We start from the raw sequence: 17243 nt of genomic DNA, 5'->3' as shown, positions 1-17243 counted from the left end.
ACTACAGCCACGTCGATGAGAATGGGGGCGTGCTAGGTCCTCCTTTTCCTGTAGTCCCCAATCATCTCATTTGTCTTAATCATGTTGAGGGAGAGGTTGTTGTCCTTGCACCACACGGTCAGGTCTCTGACCTCCTCCGTATAGGCTGTCTCATCGTTGTCGGTGATCAGGCCTACCACTGTTGTGTCATCAGCAAACTTAATGATGGTTTTGGAGTCATGCCGGTCTGTGCAGTCATGAGTGAACAGGGAGTACAGGAAGGGACTGAGCACGCACCCCTGAGGGGCCCCCAATTTGAGGATCAGCGTGGCGGATGTGTTGTTACCTACCCTTACCACCTGGGGGCCGCCCGTCAGGAAGTCCAGGATCCAGTTTGCAGAGGGAGGTGTTCAGTCCCAGGGTCCTTAGCTTATTGATGAGTTTTGATGGCACCATGGTGTTGAACACTGAGCTGTAGTCAATGAATAGCATTCTCACATAGTTGTTCCTTTTGTCAAGGTGGGAAAGGGCAGTGTGGAGTGCAATAGAGATTGCATCATCTGTGGATCTGTTGGGGTGGTATTCAAATTGGGGTGGGTCTAGGGTTTCTGGGATGAGGGTGTTGATGTGAGCCATGACCAGCCTTTCAAAGCATTTCATGGCTACAGAGGTGAGTTCTACGGGTCGGAAGTAATTTAGGCAGGTTACCTTAGTGTTCTTGGGCACAGGCACTATGGTGGTCTGCCTGAAACATGTTGGTATTACAGACAGACAGGGAGAGGTTGAAAATGTCATTGAAGACACTTGCCAGTTGGTCAGAGCATGCTCGGAATACACGTCCTGGTAATCCTTCTGGTCCTGCGGCCTTGTGAATGTTTACCTGTTTAAAGGTCTTACTCACATCGGCTGCGGATGTAAGTAGGGATAAAGTGACTAGTCAACAGGATAGATAATAAACAGTAGCAGCAGCATAGAGTCAAAAGAGTTGCAAATAGGTGAATGCAAATATTCCAGGTATCTATTGGTTAACTATTTAACTAACTATTTTGCAATATTATGGCTTGTGGGTAGAAGCTGTTCAGAGTCCTGCTAGTTCCAGACTTGCAGCATCGTTACCACTGCTGTAGCAGTGAGAACAGTCTATGACTTGGGTGGCTGGCGTCTTTGACAATGTTAAAGGCCTTCCTCTGACACCGCCTGGTATAGAGGTCCTGGATTGCAGAGAACTCGGCCCCAATGATGTACTGGCCCGTACGCACTACCCTCTGTAGCACTTTACGGAAGCAGTTGCTAAACCAAATGGTGATGCAGCCAGTCAAGATCCTCTCGATGGTGCAGCTGTAGAACTTTTTGAGGATCTGAGGACCCATGGTGTATCTTTGCAGCCTCCTGAGGGGGAAGAGGCCTTGTCTCGCCTTGATGACTGTGTTGGTCTGTGTGGACCATGATAATTCCTACCAGTGTGTTGTGAACGACATTAGCTTGAGCAGCAATAGTAGAATCTGTGGTTCACCTTCAAAATAAAAGTCCCCCATTGAAACTGATACAAACAGATACAATTTGTGGAATCACTGGACTAGATAATGCAAAAACAAGGTTGGAATTATGTTATATAAATTAAACAAAAGACAACAATAACAAAAATGTAAATCAGTTGATATCGCAATGTGGATGTATTTGAATTCAGAATTGCATTGGGGGCATAAAGAAAGACTGACCTTTCCAGTCAGCCTATTGTGTGTATTGGACATTCATACTGCTCTGTACAGCCTAACCTGTGGATTGAGCACCCATGAAATGGGTTATCCGCCTACTCAGTGACACCAACAGAACCCAAATATGTAGAGTTTACACCTATATTAGCTTCGCAGCTCTGATTGCAGAGCTTTGACTGTGGGAATTTACCTCACTATTCAGCCTACTGTCCATATTGACATTCATATTGCATGGTACAGCTTTACCTATGGATCCAAGCGGAGACAATCAAGGACGCCACCTCAAGCTGACTGCCCTTGGTGGAAACGCCTATTTCTGCACTATGGACCTCACTCCAGGGTTCTACAACGTCCCTCTACATACATTTATTTAAAATGTCAGTTAAATTTCAGTTAATTTTTAATTTGCAAATACATTCATTAAAAATCCTACAATGTGATTTTCTGGATTTTTTTCCCTCATTTTGTCTGTCATAGTTGAAGTGTCCCTATGATGAAAATTACAGTCCTCTCTCATCTTTTTAAGTGGGAGAACTTGCACAATTGGTGGCTGACTAAATACTTTTTGTGCCCCACTGTATGTGGAATGGAGGAGTTTGATGCACAACGCTTCATTTACAGATGTTATTTGTTTCTTTATCAGAGAATAAAAGATCTACACCAACCTGTTCTTGTAAGCCGATCAAAACACAACGCAGAGGCCGGTCTACACCGACCACATCAACATAGTTGTGTTCTGTGGCTGTCACGGAAGTAGGCTGGACATTGCAATACACAATGTTTAACTGGTGAGCTTAATGTTCATTGCAACGGTTTCAGAGTCCCGCAGTAAGAGTCACAATGCTAATATACAGTTGAAGTTGGTAGTTTACATACACCTTAGCCAAATACATTTAAACTCAGTATTTCACAATTCCTGACATTTAATCCTAGTAAAAAATCCCTGTTTTAGGTCAGTTAGGATCACCACTTCATTTTAAGAATGTGAAATGTCAGAATAATAGTAGAGAGAATGGTTTATTTCAGCTTTTATTTCTTTCATCACATTCCCAGTGGGTCAGAAGTTTACATACACTCAATTAGTATTTGGTAGCATTACCTTTACATTGTTGAGTAAAACGTTTCGGGTAGCCTTCCACAAGCTTCCCACAATAAGTTGGGTGAATTTTGGCACATTCCTACTGACAGAGCTGGTGTAACGGAGTCAGGTTTGTAGGCCTCCTTGCTCGCACACGCTGTTTCAGTTCAGCCCACACATTTTCTATGGGATTGAGGTCAGGGCTTTGTGATGGGCACTCCAATACCTTGACTTTCTTGTCCTTAAGCCATTTTGCCACAACTTTAGAAGTATGCTTGGGGTCATTGTCCATTTGGAAGACCCATTTGCAACCAAGCTTTAACTTCCTGACTGATGTCTTGAGATGTTGCTTCAATATATCCACATAATTTTCCTATCTCATGATGCCATCTATTTTGTGAAGTGCACCAGTCCCTCCTGCAGCAAAGCACCACCTCCGTGCTTCACGTTGGGATGGTGTTCTTCGGCTTGCAAGCCTCCCACTTTTTCCTCCAAACATAATGATGGTCATTATGGCCAAACAGTTCCATTTTTGTTTCATCAGACCAGAGGACATTTCTCCTAAAAGTACGATCATTGTCCCCATGTGCAGTTGCAAACCGCAGTCTGACTTTTTTATGGCTGTTTTGAAGCAGTGGCTTCTTCCTTGCTGAGCTGCCTTTCAAGTTTTGTCGATATAGGGCTCATTTTTACTGTGGATATAGATAGTTTTGCACCTGTTTCCTCCAGCATTTTCACAAGGTCCTTCGCTGTTGTTCTGGGATTGTTTTGCACTTTTCGCACCAAGGTACATTCATCTCTAGGAGACAGAACGCGTCTCCTGCCTGAGTGGTATGACAGCTGTGTGGTCTCATGGTGTTTATACGTGCATACTATTGTTTGTACAGATGAACGTGGTACCTTCAGGCGTTTGGAAATTGCTCCCAAGGATGAACCAGATTTGTGGAGGTCATCAATTGTTTTTCTGAGGTCTTGGCAGATTTCTTTTGATTTTCCCATGATGTCAAGCAAAGAGGCACTGAGTTTGAAGGTAGGCCTTGAAATACATCCACACCCCCAATTGACTCAAATTATGTCAATTAGCCTATCAGAAGCTTCTAAAGCCATGACATCATTTTCTGGAATTTTTCAAGCTGTTTAAAGGCACAGTCAACTTAGAGTATGTAAACTTCTGACCCACTGGAATTGTGATACAGTGAATTATAAGTGAAATAGTCTGTCTGTAAACAATTGTTGGAAAAATGACTTGTGTCATGCACAAAGTAGAAGTCCAAACCGACTGGCCAAAACTATATTTTGTTCACAAGAAATTTGTGGAGTGGTTGAAAAAAATGAGTTTTAATGACTCCAACCTAAGTGTATGTAAACTTCCAACTGTATAGTGCCCTATGTCAAAGCTCTGCAATACGAGTTGTGAAGCTAATATAGGTGTAAACTCTACATAGTTGTGTTCTGTTGATGTCACTGAGTAGGCTGATAACCCATTTCATGGGTGCACAGTCCATAGGTTAGGCTGTACATAGGTCTCGAAAAAGGCTGCATTCTGACTTCTCTCCCTACAGTTCTCAGCCATTAGCTTTGCACACGACTGCCTCATATGATAACTATATTACCGACGCTGTGTTTTAGCGTTTGGGAACGTCAATAATCGTCGCTTGTGATAACGGCTTTCAAAACGTATGGCCCTTATCTTTCATCAGAGAGAAGGAATCCTTTAAATAAAAAAATATACATTTACTGTAGCAGTTTTGCACAGATCAACAGAGTACCAGGGTATGAGTCATAATACCCCAAAAACCTAGCAGTCAAATAAGGAAATAGTTCCAATCTAATTTTCCACAATTCATTTCTGCCATAGAGAGTTTTAGAAACACTTAAAAATGAGGGCTATGTTTCGTGTAGGCTTACGTGACGTTTTGATAACCAATTTACAATTTACTCTCAGATTTCAAAAATGCTAATTTCCCTGTTTGACCGCTCGATTTTATGGGTATTGTGACACCTCCACTGTGGGGCTCTATACAGCTACGGGTGCCTCCAGACTAAACTACATTTCTGCTCCACTTCCCGAGTTACGTTTACGCGCAGTTGTTCGGAGCATGCCAAGTAGCTAATTAGTAGCGGCGGTCTCCGTGTTTTCCGTAAACACACGCTGTAACATGGAGATGTGGCCCTGTAGGAACACTAACCCTATAAACGTGTATATCAATTTAACCTTTTTGTTTTTCCAAAATGATGTCTCGCTGATATGAAAGAGGTCCTTAGGCTTCCAATACCGTCGGAGATCTTAACAAAACACAAGAGACCTTCGTCCAATGACTGGTGTTGGGCCAGTAACTGAAAGGATGCTGGATCAAATCCTTGAGCTGACAAGGTGAACATCTGTTGTTCTGCACCTGAGCAAGGCAGTTAACCCACAGGTGCTGTGGATGTTGATTATGGCAGCCCCCTGCACCTCTCTGATTCAGAGGGGTTGGGTTAAATATGGGAGATGCATTCAGTTGTACAACTGACTAGGTATCCCCCTTGCCCTCTTATGTGTAATGGAACTGAAATGGTCCACCCACACAGACAGTGTGGTGAAGAAGGCATGACAGAGCCTCTTCAACCTCAGGAGGCTGAAGAAATTTGGCTTGGCTCGTAAGACCCTGACAAACTTTTACGGATGCACAATTAAGACCATACTGTCGGGCTGTATCACTGCCTGGAACGGCAACTGCACAGTCAGCAACTGCAGGGCTCTCCAGAGGGTGGTGCGGTCTGCCCAACGCATCACCGGGGTCACCAGGACACCTACAGCACCTGATGTCACAGGAAGGCCAAAAAGATCATCAAGGACATCAGCCACGGCCTCTTCACCCCACTATCATCCAGAAGGCAAGTTCAGTACAAGTGCATCAAAACTGACACAGAGAGACTGAAAACAGCTTATATCTCAAGGCCATCAGACTGTTAAATAGCCATCACTGGCAGGCCTCCACCCGGTTACTCAACCCTCCACCTTAGAGGCTAATAACCTATATACATAGACATGGAATCACAGGTCACTTTAATAGTGTTTACATACTGCTTTACTCATCTCATATATATATACTGTATTCTATTCTAGTTTTTTAGTCAATGCCACTCCTACATTGCTCAATCTGATATTTATATATTTCTGAATTCCATTATTTTATTTTTAGATGTATGTATTGTTTTGAATTGTTTTAGATACTACTGCACCGTTGGACCTAGGAACACAAGCATTTCGCTACACCCATCTACTAAATATGTGTAAGTGATCAATACAATTTGATTTGATGATCAAGGGCTAGACATATAAGTCCCCAACGCAATTCTGAATCCAAATACATCCACAGTGCGATTTGCACAGATTATTCTTGTAAAAAATTAACTTTATTATTTAGTTTTGTTGAATATATGTAACAACATTCCAAACTCGTTCACCTTTATTTACTCTAATTGTGGCATTATTCCACTATTCAAATCAGTTTACATGTTTCATTGGCGGCCATTTATTTTGAAGGCGAACCTCCGATTCCACTATAGTTGCTCACGGTAATGTAGTTCCCAAAACACTGGTATAATTCCGTACGTAATTACGTAAATGCAACGCCAGGCGGATATGTGTCTTGCTAGTTTTTTCCGAAAAGATTTTTTTTTTTAAATTATTATTTTTTTAATTCAAACAAATCTTTCGAAAGGATTCCCTGATAGCTTGGCGTGATTAAATATCGATGACCAATAATACTGTATCTACATATTGAATAATTTATGTTATTAACTATAGAACTTTCGCGTTCTTTAAAACAAGGTTTTGTAGTTAAATAATATTAATAGTTACGACATGGGAGTAGTTTTCTCGGTTTGATATTTTGTATATGTTTGATATACGTTATGAAATGTGAAAGAAAGGACCGGGACGGACCTGAAGTTAGCCAGCTAAACTAACCAGGCATGATCAAACAGTGTCGGTGACTGAAGAAATTTAGCTAGATGCCTGACAGCGAGTAGGTATGTTGTAGTCAGCTGTACTACAGGCTAACACACCGAAATCCTTCAGATAGTATTACGGTAATTTTGACTAGTTAGTCAACTATAGTGGTCTCAAGTTGAAGGTCTCCACTCCACTTTTGGGTGCAGTTTGAGTAGACCGCCCCCTCCCCGAAAACCGCATCAAGCTCAACTTCAGCAGTATCATCTCTCGACTTGCGGTCAAATTAAATGATGACAAAGATGCTGAATATTCTACTTGTCCTTGCAACACTAGTAGGTCAGTGATCATTCGATATTTTTTTAAAACATTTTCTGTGTGGTATAATTTGTTAATTTTAGAATGAGCTAGTTTAAGTATTTCAATATGCTTGTGTGATGAGTTAAGTATCAGAGACAACCTTGAGTACTGATACTGTAGCAGCTAACATCGATATGACTACTTTTGCTGAAGTATTGTCAAGATTGTAGATCAAATGTACAGTTTTCCTCACTCTTTCTGTTGCTGTTCCCATAAAGGCTGTGCTCTTGTTGTACAGGCTGTGCTCTTGTTGTACAGGCTGTGCTCTTGTTATACAGGCTGTGCTCTTGTTACTTGGGATGGGGTAGGTGCAGACGGTGTGTCACTCAGAATAATTCCAGCTGCAGATGGCTTTTCGTTCATCCGTCTAGTCCGTGGGGACAGTGACTGTGCGGGGCGCGTGGAGCTGCTCCAGGGGAATCAGTGGGGGACAGTGTGTGACAAAGGCTGGGACCTGACAGATGCTGACGTGTTGTGCAAGGAGCTGGACTGTGGGCTGGCTGATAAAGCCGTCCGTGGAGCTGCGTTTGGAAGGGGCACCGGAGAGATCTGGCTGAGGCACGTCAACTGTTCGGGCCAAGAGACGAGCCTGACGCAGTGTCCCAGGGTCGTCAACGGGAACCCCACCTGCACCCATGATAATGACGCTGGGGTGAAATGTTCAGGTGAGACTGAGTCCCAGGAGTATAGCCTGGTACCAGATCAGTTGAAATTGTTTAAACAGATCTGGGGAAGCCATGCTTCTGGAGGTAAAGACACCTAAAATAGTTTTTTTGTTGTTGTTATGGGACAGAAAACATTTCCACGTTGGAATGTAATTAAGTAATACATATTAACAATAGTAATGTTTTAAGAATTGATAATATGCGTGTGATGTGTTTGTACAGTGCTTCCTCAATTTAAAGTTGCATCATACCATGTTGTCACTTCTATTGCGTTCATTGCACGCAGAGTCAGGGTATATGCAACAGTTTGGGCCGCCTGGCTCGTTGCAAACTAATTTGCCAGAATTTTACGTAATTATGACATAACATGAAGGTTGTGCAATGTAACAGGAATATTTAGACTTATGGATGCCACCCGTTATATAAAATACGAAACGGTTCCGTATTTCACTGAAAGAATAAACGTTTTGTTTTCCGGAAATGATAGTTTCCGGATTTGACCATATTAATGACCTAAGGCTTGTATTTCTGTGTGTTATTATGTTATAATTAAGTCTATGATTTGATATTTGATAGAGCAGTCTGACTGAGCGGTGGTAGGCAGCAGCAGGCTCGTAAGCATTCATTCAAACAGCACTTTCGTGCGTTTGCCAGCAGCTCTTTGCTGTGCTTCAAGCATTGAGCTGTTTATGACTTCAAGCCTATCAACTCCTGAGATTAGGCTGGTGTAAATGATGTGAAATGGCTAGCTAGGTAGCGGGATGCGGGCTAAAAGCGTTTCAATCGGTGACGTCACTCGCTCTGAGACCTTGAAGTAGTTCTTCCCCTTGCTCTGCAAGGGCCGCGGCTTTTGTGGAGCGATGGGTAACGATGCTTCGAGGGGTGACTGTTGTCGATGTGTTCCTGGTTCGAGCCCAGGTAGGGGCGAGGAGCGGGATGGAAGCTATACTGTTACACTGGCAATACTAAAGTGCCTATAAGGACATCCAATAGTCCAAGGTATATGAAATACAAATGGTATGGAGAGATATAGTCCTATAATTCCTATAATAACTACAACCTAAAACTTCTTACCTGGGAATATTGAAGACTCGTGTTAAAAGGAACCACCAGCTTTCATGTTCTGAGCAAGGAACTTAAATGTTAGCTTTTTTACATGGCACATATTGCACTTTTACTTTCATCTCCAACACTTTGTTTTTGCATTATTTAAACCAAATTGAACATGTTTCATTATTTATTTGAGGCTAAATTGATTATTGATGTATTATATTAAGTTAAAATAAGTGTTCATTCAGTATTGTTGTAATTGTCATTTTTGCAAATTAAATAAACAAATTAAATCGGCCGATTAATTGGTATCGACTTAAAAAAATAAAAAAAAGTCTTCCAATAATCGGTATCGGCGTTAAAATCATAATCGGTCGACTTCTAATTGTGAGTACACTTCATGATTAAAATGGAATTATATATTTCATTTTTGGTCAATGGGAAGCAAAAGGGGAGAAGATCAAGCAAGCCAAATCCCAACATGGGCAGAATATTGTATGAAATATTTGGATGGTTAAAGGCCGACCGACATTTGGTCGTTTCAATTACATCTGGTTATTTCAATTCAAATGTGACTTGTTCCATTCTACATTCTCTTGTTGATATTTTATTTAGGATTATTTTAGTGGTTTCACAGTGCTGTATGGGTTTGACAGGCAGCAGTTAGAAACTTCAGCACCGTGCAACAAGAAGATGCCCCGTCCTTCCAGCTAATTGGGCTACTTTTGCAAAAAATGTTGTTCTCTTAGTGAGGGAAATTCTGTAAATCAAGATGCTTCTTTCTGTTGTTGTCATCTGTTCGGTAACATAACATAATGATTAATTCATTCATCAGCAGGATAAACCCATTCCTGGCACAAATTGGGGGATTTTCACACCTATCCCTTTGTAAATTAATGGAGCTGTGAATGTTTCTGTCTGAGAGTCTCTCTCCTCTCGCACTATAGTCCTGCTTCCGGACAAAAAGAATCAGCTGGCGGGTAGTTGAGAGAACTTGAGTAATGGCGCAATTACACTTCACGTGGACTGACGATTTTCCAAAAAAAGGATACAGTCCATTTACATAAACAAAGAGTGGTTGCTCGTCTATCATGGAGTGGGACAGTTCCCAGCGCAAAACTGCAGATAACATAAGGCCAGCTATTGTGAAAGAATACTTGGGGCTCTTGTTGCATTCCTCTCGCTTCAAAGAGACCAGATGACTCTTTATATGTATTTCACTGCACCCCTCACTCTATTCAAGACCACATTGTCTGCCTCCATATGAGGCTTTCATTTAGGAAGGTCATAAAAAAACATGATACTAAGACAATGTATTTCAAAAGAACAGAATAGCATGTTTTGAGTTGTATTTATCTGTGCTTAGTAGCTGAGGATATATGGCTGCGTCATCGACTCATTCATTTAGCAGACACCAATCGCGTATATTCAGTCAACGCACATATTTTACAGTAAGAATTTAATGAAAAATGTATGTAACATTTTAGTTTATCTTTTAAAAACATTATTGTGTAACAACAGTTATAGTTAGTCATATTCTACAGTCCAGTTACAGCTTCTTCTGACAAAGTAAAAAATAAAATATAAAGTATATTTGTCCAGGTGTGAGCCTTTGTGCACATGGGACAGAGGAAAAGCAATTCATACACTGTTGTTCTAAACTCAATCATCATTATTCAGTTCGTTCAAATATATTTGTGAAGTCATGTGCACAATTTTCAGTTTCTATCTGGTTTTCACCCATTCATCAATTGACGTCATTCATTCAGTGAAACACAGATTCAACCACAAAGACCAGGAGGGGGGAGGTTTCCAAAACCTCGCAAAGAAGATCACCTATTTGGTAGATGGGTAAAAAAAAGTATCCCTTAGAGCATGGTGAAGTTATTTAATTACACTTTGGATGGTGTATTAACATACCCAGTCACTACAAAGATACAGGCGTAACTCAGATGCCTGAGAGGAAGGAAACCGCACAAGGATTTCACCATGAGGCCAGTGGTGAATTTTAAAATAGTTACAGAGTTTAATGGCTTTGATAGGAGGAAACTGAAGATGGATCAACAACATTGTAGTTACTCCACAATAAAACCTAATTGACAGAATTAAAAAGGAATCCTGTGTATAGAATTTTTAAAAACATTTTAAAAAATGCATCCCGTTTGCAACAAGGGACTGAAGTAATACTGCAAAAAATGTCACAAAGCAATACATTTTTTTGTCCTGAATACAAAATGTTACATTTGGGGCAAATCCAACACAACACATTGCTGAGTACCACTCTCCATATTTTTAAGCATAGTGGTAGCTGCACCATGTTATGGGTATGCTTGTATTTGTTAAGTACTGGGGAGTTTCAAGATAAAAAAAAAAAGAAACGGAATGGAGCTAAGCACAAGCAACATCCTAGAGGAAAACCTGGTTCAGTCCGCTTTCCACCAGACACCGGGAAATGAATTCACCTTTCATCAGGACAATAACCTAAAACATAAGGCCAAATCTATACTGCAGTCGCTCACCAAGAAGACAGTGAATACTCCTGAGTGGCCGAGTTACAGTTTTGACTTAAATCTACCTCTTAAGGATCCGCCCCCCTTTCTTAAAATTTTTCACCTAAAATGACACGCAAATCTAACTCCCTGTAGCTTAGGAACTGAAGCAAGGATATGCATATTATTGATACCATTTGAAAGGAAACACTTTAAAGTTTGTGGAAATGTGAAATTAATGTAGGAGAATAAAACACATTAGATCTGGTAAAAGATGATACAAAGAAAAAACCAACCATGTTTTGTATTTTTTTTTTTGTACCATCTTTGAAATGCAAAAGAAAGGCCATAATGTATTATTCCAGCCCAGGTGCAATTTAGAGTTTGGCCACTAGATGGCAGCAGTGTATGCGCACCGTTTTAAACTGATCCAATTAACCATAACATTTCTGTTCAAAATGTTGTATCAAGTCTGCCCAAATGTACCTAATTGGTTTAGTAATAACTTTTCAAGTTCATAATTGTGCACTCTCCTCAAACAATAGCATGGTATTCTTTCACTGTAATAGCTACTGTACATTGGACAGTGCAGTTGGATTAACAACAATTTAAGCTTTCTGCCACTCCTGTAGAGTTTTTAAATCTATGGCAAGACGTGAAAATGGTTGTCTAGCAATGATCAACCAATTTGACAGAGATTGAATCATTTTCAAACGAATAATGGGCGAATGTTGCACAATCCAGTTGTAGAATGTTCTTCGAGTTACCCAGAAAGACCTCACAGCTGTAATCTCTGCCAAAGGTGATTCTAACATGTATTGACTCAGGGGTGTGAAAATCTCATGTAAATGAGATTTCAGTATTTCATTGTCAATAAATAGGCAACATTTTCTAAAAACGTGTTTAATTATGGGGTATTGTGTGTAGATTGGTGAGAAAAAAATGATACATTTAATCAATTTTGAATTCAGGCTGTAACATAACAAAATGTGGAATAAGTCAAGGGGTATGAATACTTTCTGAATACTTTTTCTGTCTCCCTGACAGGTACACTGTTGATGCCCACCCTGTCCCTGCTCTCCCCTCACACCGTCTTCTCTCCCGGGGAGGCGGTTCGCTTCAGCTGTACTGTGCTACAGGGCCACCACCTGAATTACTTCGACCTGTATAAGAGGGGCATAGCCAACCCGTTGATGACTCAGCGGGTGGCCTTTGAACAGTCCAGGGTGGAGTTTACTCTGCCAAACCAGAAGACTACTCAACAGGGCAGCTATAGCTGTCTGTACAGGATCAAGGGTATCCCTCCCTCCTCCTCCATGCTCAGCTCTCCACCCAGCAACTCTATCAACATCACTGTGGGTGAGTCATCTAGGGCCTGTTCAGTTAGAGGAAGATGGAAGGGATTTGCTCCAATGGAAGAGGAAAAAGGGATTTACTATAGTATGCTTTAAAGTTCATTAGGGCACAATGTAGAGAAATGTTTTTGACACATAAAAAGGGACAACTTTTAAAGGATGTTTATTGGACGAGTTCAGGACAGGTAGTACTGCCTCGTTTCACTCTGTTCTCCCTACTGAACTTATCTTTTATCATTTTGGTTTTGTCATGAGATCCTGACATCTTTTCCAGTAACAAAGAAGAAAAAGACTGACTTTGTTTTTTGTCATTTTGATCTGTCCCGAAACTCAATGACGGGTCAAATTGATCCAAAACCCCCTGTCTCCCTCCCATCTCGTCAGTGGAGCTGCTCACCCCTCGGCACTGGTACAACACGTCCATCGAGGCTCCCACAGGCTCTGTCATCAAAGGCCACAGCTTCAGCATCACCTGCTTCACTGAGAAGCAGTATCCTGGAGGTAGCTTAATTGATTGATACATTAATTGATTTGATTTATTTTACCATAAATTTTTTTAAAATAATAATACTAATTCTGGTTTATTTTGACATTAAGCCTAGGCCTGGACTAAATAGCCATTTCAATGGAGATTCTCCAATAAGAAAGCTTTTTAGTCTAGTGCTAAGCTGTCTCAGGAAAACAGTCCCATATAGGCAAGAACAAGCAGTACATAGCTACATTTACAAAAACTATCCAGGATAACACAATTGTTTTATTTCCTTATTGAGGTTCCTTCCAGCTGCGTCTGATCCGCTCCAACGACACGGTACGCCAGTCGCTGCCCGCCCTTACTCCCGCTGTCACCTTCAGCTTCTCAAACGCACAGCTCTCCAACGAGGGCTACTATTACTGTCTCTATATGGTCCAGCTTGACGGGAGAATCTTCGTGTCCCGGGAGAGCCAACCGCTTCCTATCTCCATCAGAGGTGAGGGCAGGTCAGTCAGCATCTACGGCAGGGATGAAGCCCTCGGATCAACTTCCCCCAAAATAGTAGAATAGAAATAGAATAGTAGAATAGAAAATATGCAATTTCAAAATGTTGTTGTGCATCAGCAGTTTTTTGTTTCCATTGATCATCCTTGAGATGTTTCCACCTGTTGTAAATTCAATTGATTGGACATGATTTGGAAAGGCACACACCTGTCTTTGTAAGCTCCCACAGTTGACGGTGCATGTCAGAGTAAAAAAAAAACAAGCCATGAGGTCAAAAGAATTGTCTGTAGAGCTCTGAGACAGGATTGTGTCTAGACACGGATCTGGGGAAGGGTACCAAGTACACATTGATGCCCATGATTTAAAAAAAAAAAAAGATGTTCGACGTGCAGGTGTCCACATACTTTTGGTCACGTAGTGTATATTCGTGTTTGTTTGTGTCCACCCACCCTGAGACCTGGAAGTTATTGACTGTAATATAAAACATTGTCTGTCCATCTGTGTTGCGTCCACCCTCATCAGACCCAGACCCAGTGTTGAGCCTTATGGTGATCAGCTGGCTAGCTTCTGCTCTGACCTTCTTTGTGGCTCTCGTCATCGTCATCATCATCATCATCGTTGCCAGAGTCAAGCTCTGCAAGCAACGGGAGAACCCCTTGGCGCTAGAGCTAGAGACCAGAACCTGTGAGTCCTTGTATCGTCTCACACCTAGCTTTTATCCTGGAATCCAGGTTGGGGTCAGTTCCATTTCAATTCCATTCAAATCAGAAAGTAAACCCAATTCCATATTTTCCTCTTTGAAAATAATTTGACTTAAACTAAACGGATAGTAACACTGGTGAAACTGGGCTTATCAGTTTGGATTCTTGGCTATCTTTGCTTACCATGGTCAAGTTAATTTAGAAGAATCATCCTGTATAACCACTAACAGACTGACGCATCTATTTACATGTCTGATTTGACCAACAGGTGTGGACAACACGTACGTTGCCTTGGATGATGAGCTGGGCAGATATATTGGATAAAGAGAAGGACCATGTGTTTGTGAGAGAACCATCAAGATGGAACCCACAATGCAGACATTCCTGAGCTTGACAACCTTCCTCAGGGATGGGTCACAGACAGAGATAGTGACACAAGACGAGTACCAAAGCACTGCGTAGGAGCCATACACACGACATCTACTAGAACCTGGTAGAATCCTGCATTAGAACATGACAACAACACTTGTAGGTAGATATGTTAAGCCATCATACATATACCAGGCACACTGTAATGAACACTACAATCAACTAACTATAAAAGGACAATGACCCTATGGGACACTTTGGCTTTTCTAGGCCAGTTCTCATGACAAAAATTCAGGTACAACTGACGAGACTGGACATGAATTCGACTGAGCACTAAGTTCCAATGCCAATGATTTTAATTGTTAAATGATGGTTGAATAAGACTGACGGTCAGTTAAACTTTTTCACTATTGACGTCAACAAGAGAACAGCGGACACTTGTTGGACTGAAGATTGATTCACTTTAAGGCGTCAGCATACCGCAGTTCGGCTAGGCAACCGAACGAGTGTGGTCGCGTACTCCCTTAAAAGACCTTCGCTTGAAAAACAAGAGGCAGTAGTACTGTTTGTCCAGTTTGAGGCGCCGTAGCCAGTATACACTTCCTCACAATAGTCTGAATTAATCTAAGATACAGTAACTAAAGAAATCTGCATTTTTTTTACGTTTTTTCTCAAGAGACTTTAGTCGCGTAATTTTTTTATTTTTTTTTACATCTAACTAAGATGTTTGGTGCAGTATTTCGCAATGAAAATAATGTGCATGACAACATGTCGGTTTGAAGACCGAAAAGCACCCTATCCCCTCAGCATTGAAATTAAGTGGACACTTGTGATGACGTGTCATGACAAAAGACGAGTAATACACTTGGAGGGCGAGGGAGGAAGGAATGATTTTTAAATAGACCGCCCTTGCCCGGAAATTCGTCCCTCGTTCATCCCGTTATGATTATGTTTTCAGCCAATTATGATTGCATGTCTACTTACATTACATATATACGTATTAATATACGCCTACTATATGATAGCTAGAAAATGTATTAGCTAAATAACATTAGCCTGCCTAGTTGGAACTTCCGAAGAAGGAAAATGTTTTATTTATACATTTTCCAAAAGCTAACCAAACAAAAACATTACTTTTATGAGACATGTTTGTGCATTAGTAGCACAATTTCTGACTTATTTAACATTCGTTTTTACTTACACGTGTATGTTGACTCCATATGTTGTTTTAATTTTTGGCATACTTTTCTTAAGTGGATGTACAATCGCCGCGAATTGAATTATGGGGAGTTTCAGGCCCCGAAGTGAACATAATTGTACACAAGCTTTTTATTTTTAATTAAAATTAAAAAATGTATTAACAACAAATCAATACATAAAGCACATGAGGGAACACAAGCATACATAGATTACAAACACTCGTCTAAAAACGAGGGGCTGGACGTTGCAAACTTCCCTTGCTAATAATTTGGACCGCCCGCCAAGATGGTGACGGGGATTCCCCCCAGGGCATAAAGCGAGGTCTCTTTTATGAATTGGAACAGACTTTACGGAATAATCTCTGCTATTGATCAATCACCGACGAAGGGGTTCGGTTCGCCTAAAAAAAATGTGTGCATGAACAACATTCAAAAACGTCACAATTGTCATAATATAAACACAAACTTCCGAACTGTTTCGGTTTGTAAGCATGTGGATGGATGCTTTCAGTCTGGCAGCAACCACTCCTGATTGGTGGAGTAGTTTGATAGCCTGGTCCCAGATCAGTTTGTGCTGTTTTGCCACTGTTGGTAAGACAATGACCACAGGAGTGGGCAACATGGCATAAACAGATCTGGGACCAGGCTAGCCGTTTTTGATGATACTGGTATTCAGACAAAGCTTTGACTGTGAAATCAATTTGTTCTCTTCAGGTCTCTTGTTAATACATTGTGTATTTACACTATTTATTAGTTTAATCCATTTTTTTTATTTTACAAGATTGTAAATTAACAGGAGGCTACATCAAGGATCATGAATTGTTGTTTTCACAGATAACAGTCCATGATTAGTGAGATAAATGTGTAGTTATGTTTCAGTAGAGGTGACCCAAGCGACCATAGTTAGGAGGGGTAGCACAAACAGAGCTGGGATCATCTTGCTGGTAGTTATGATGTAGCCTCGGAAGCCCAGGATCGGATCGATCTGGAAGTTAGAATTTGCAAGACTAATTGATGTCCATCTCCCGTAGAGACTGACTTGCTGATGTCCATCTCTACTAGACTGACTAGCTGATGTCCATCTCCACTAGAGACTGACTAGCTGATGTCCATCTCTACTAGACTGACTAGCTGATGTCCATCTCCACTAGAGACTGACTAGCTGATGTCCATCTCTACTAGACTGACTAGCTGATGTCCATCTCTACTAGACTGACTAGCTGATGTCCATTTCTACTAGACTGACTAGCTGATGTCCATCTCTACTAGACTGACTAGCTGATGTCCATCTCCACTAGAGACTGACTAGCTGATGTCCATCTCTACTAGACTGACTAGCTGATGTCCATCTCTACTAGACTGACTAGCTG

The 17243-nt window shown here is 41.1% G+C and overlaps 1 protein-coding gene across 2 annotated transcripts; it reads left to right on the top strand.

Annotated features, from left to right (window-relative positions):
• The first annotated feature begins 6394 nt into the window (after positions 1-6394).
• On the top strand, positions 6395-17018 carry LOC112216429. Of its 2 annotated transcripts, none has more exons than XM_024376399.2 (7): positions 6395-7048; positions 7378-7734; positions 12321-12632; positions 13013-13129; positions 13399-13596; positions 14127-14288; positions 14574-17018. In XM_024376399.2, exons 1-7 carry the CDS (start codon positions 7000-7002, stop codon positions 14627-14629), a joined length of 1251 nt encoding a protein of 416 aa, XP_024232167.1. In that variant the 5' UTR covers positions 6395-6999; the 3' UTR covers positions 14630-17018. The 2 variants fall into 2 exon arrangements, with proteins under 2 accessions (XP_024232167.1, XP_042155717.1); XM_042299783.1 differs by having other exon boundaries at positions 14127-14341.
• Positions 17019-17243: the final 225 nt, after the last annotated feature.

This window comes from Oncorhynchus tshawytscha, linkage group LG16 (assembly GCF_018296145.1).
Source record: "Oncorhynchus tshawytscha isolate Ot180627B linkage group LG16, Otsh_v2.0, whole genome shotgun sequence".
NCBI classification, from domain to species: domain Eukaryota; kingdom Metazoa; phylum Chordata; class Actinopteri; order Salmoniformes; family Salmonidae; genus Oncorhynchus; species Oncorhynchus tshawytscha.
The sequence above is the reverse complement of the archived record's forward strand: the minus strand, read 5'-3'. Positions and strand labels throughout refer to the sequence as shown.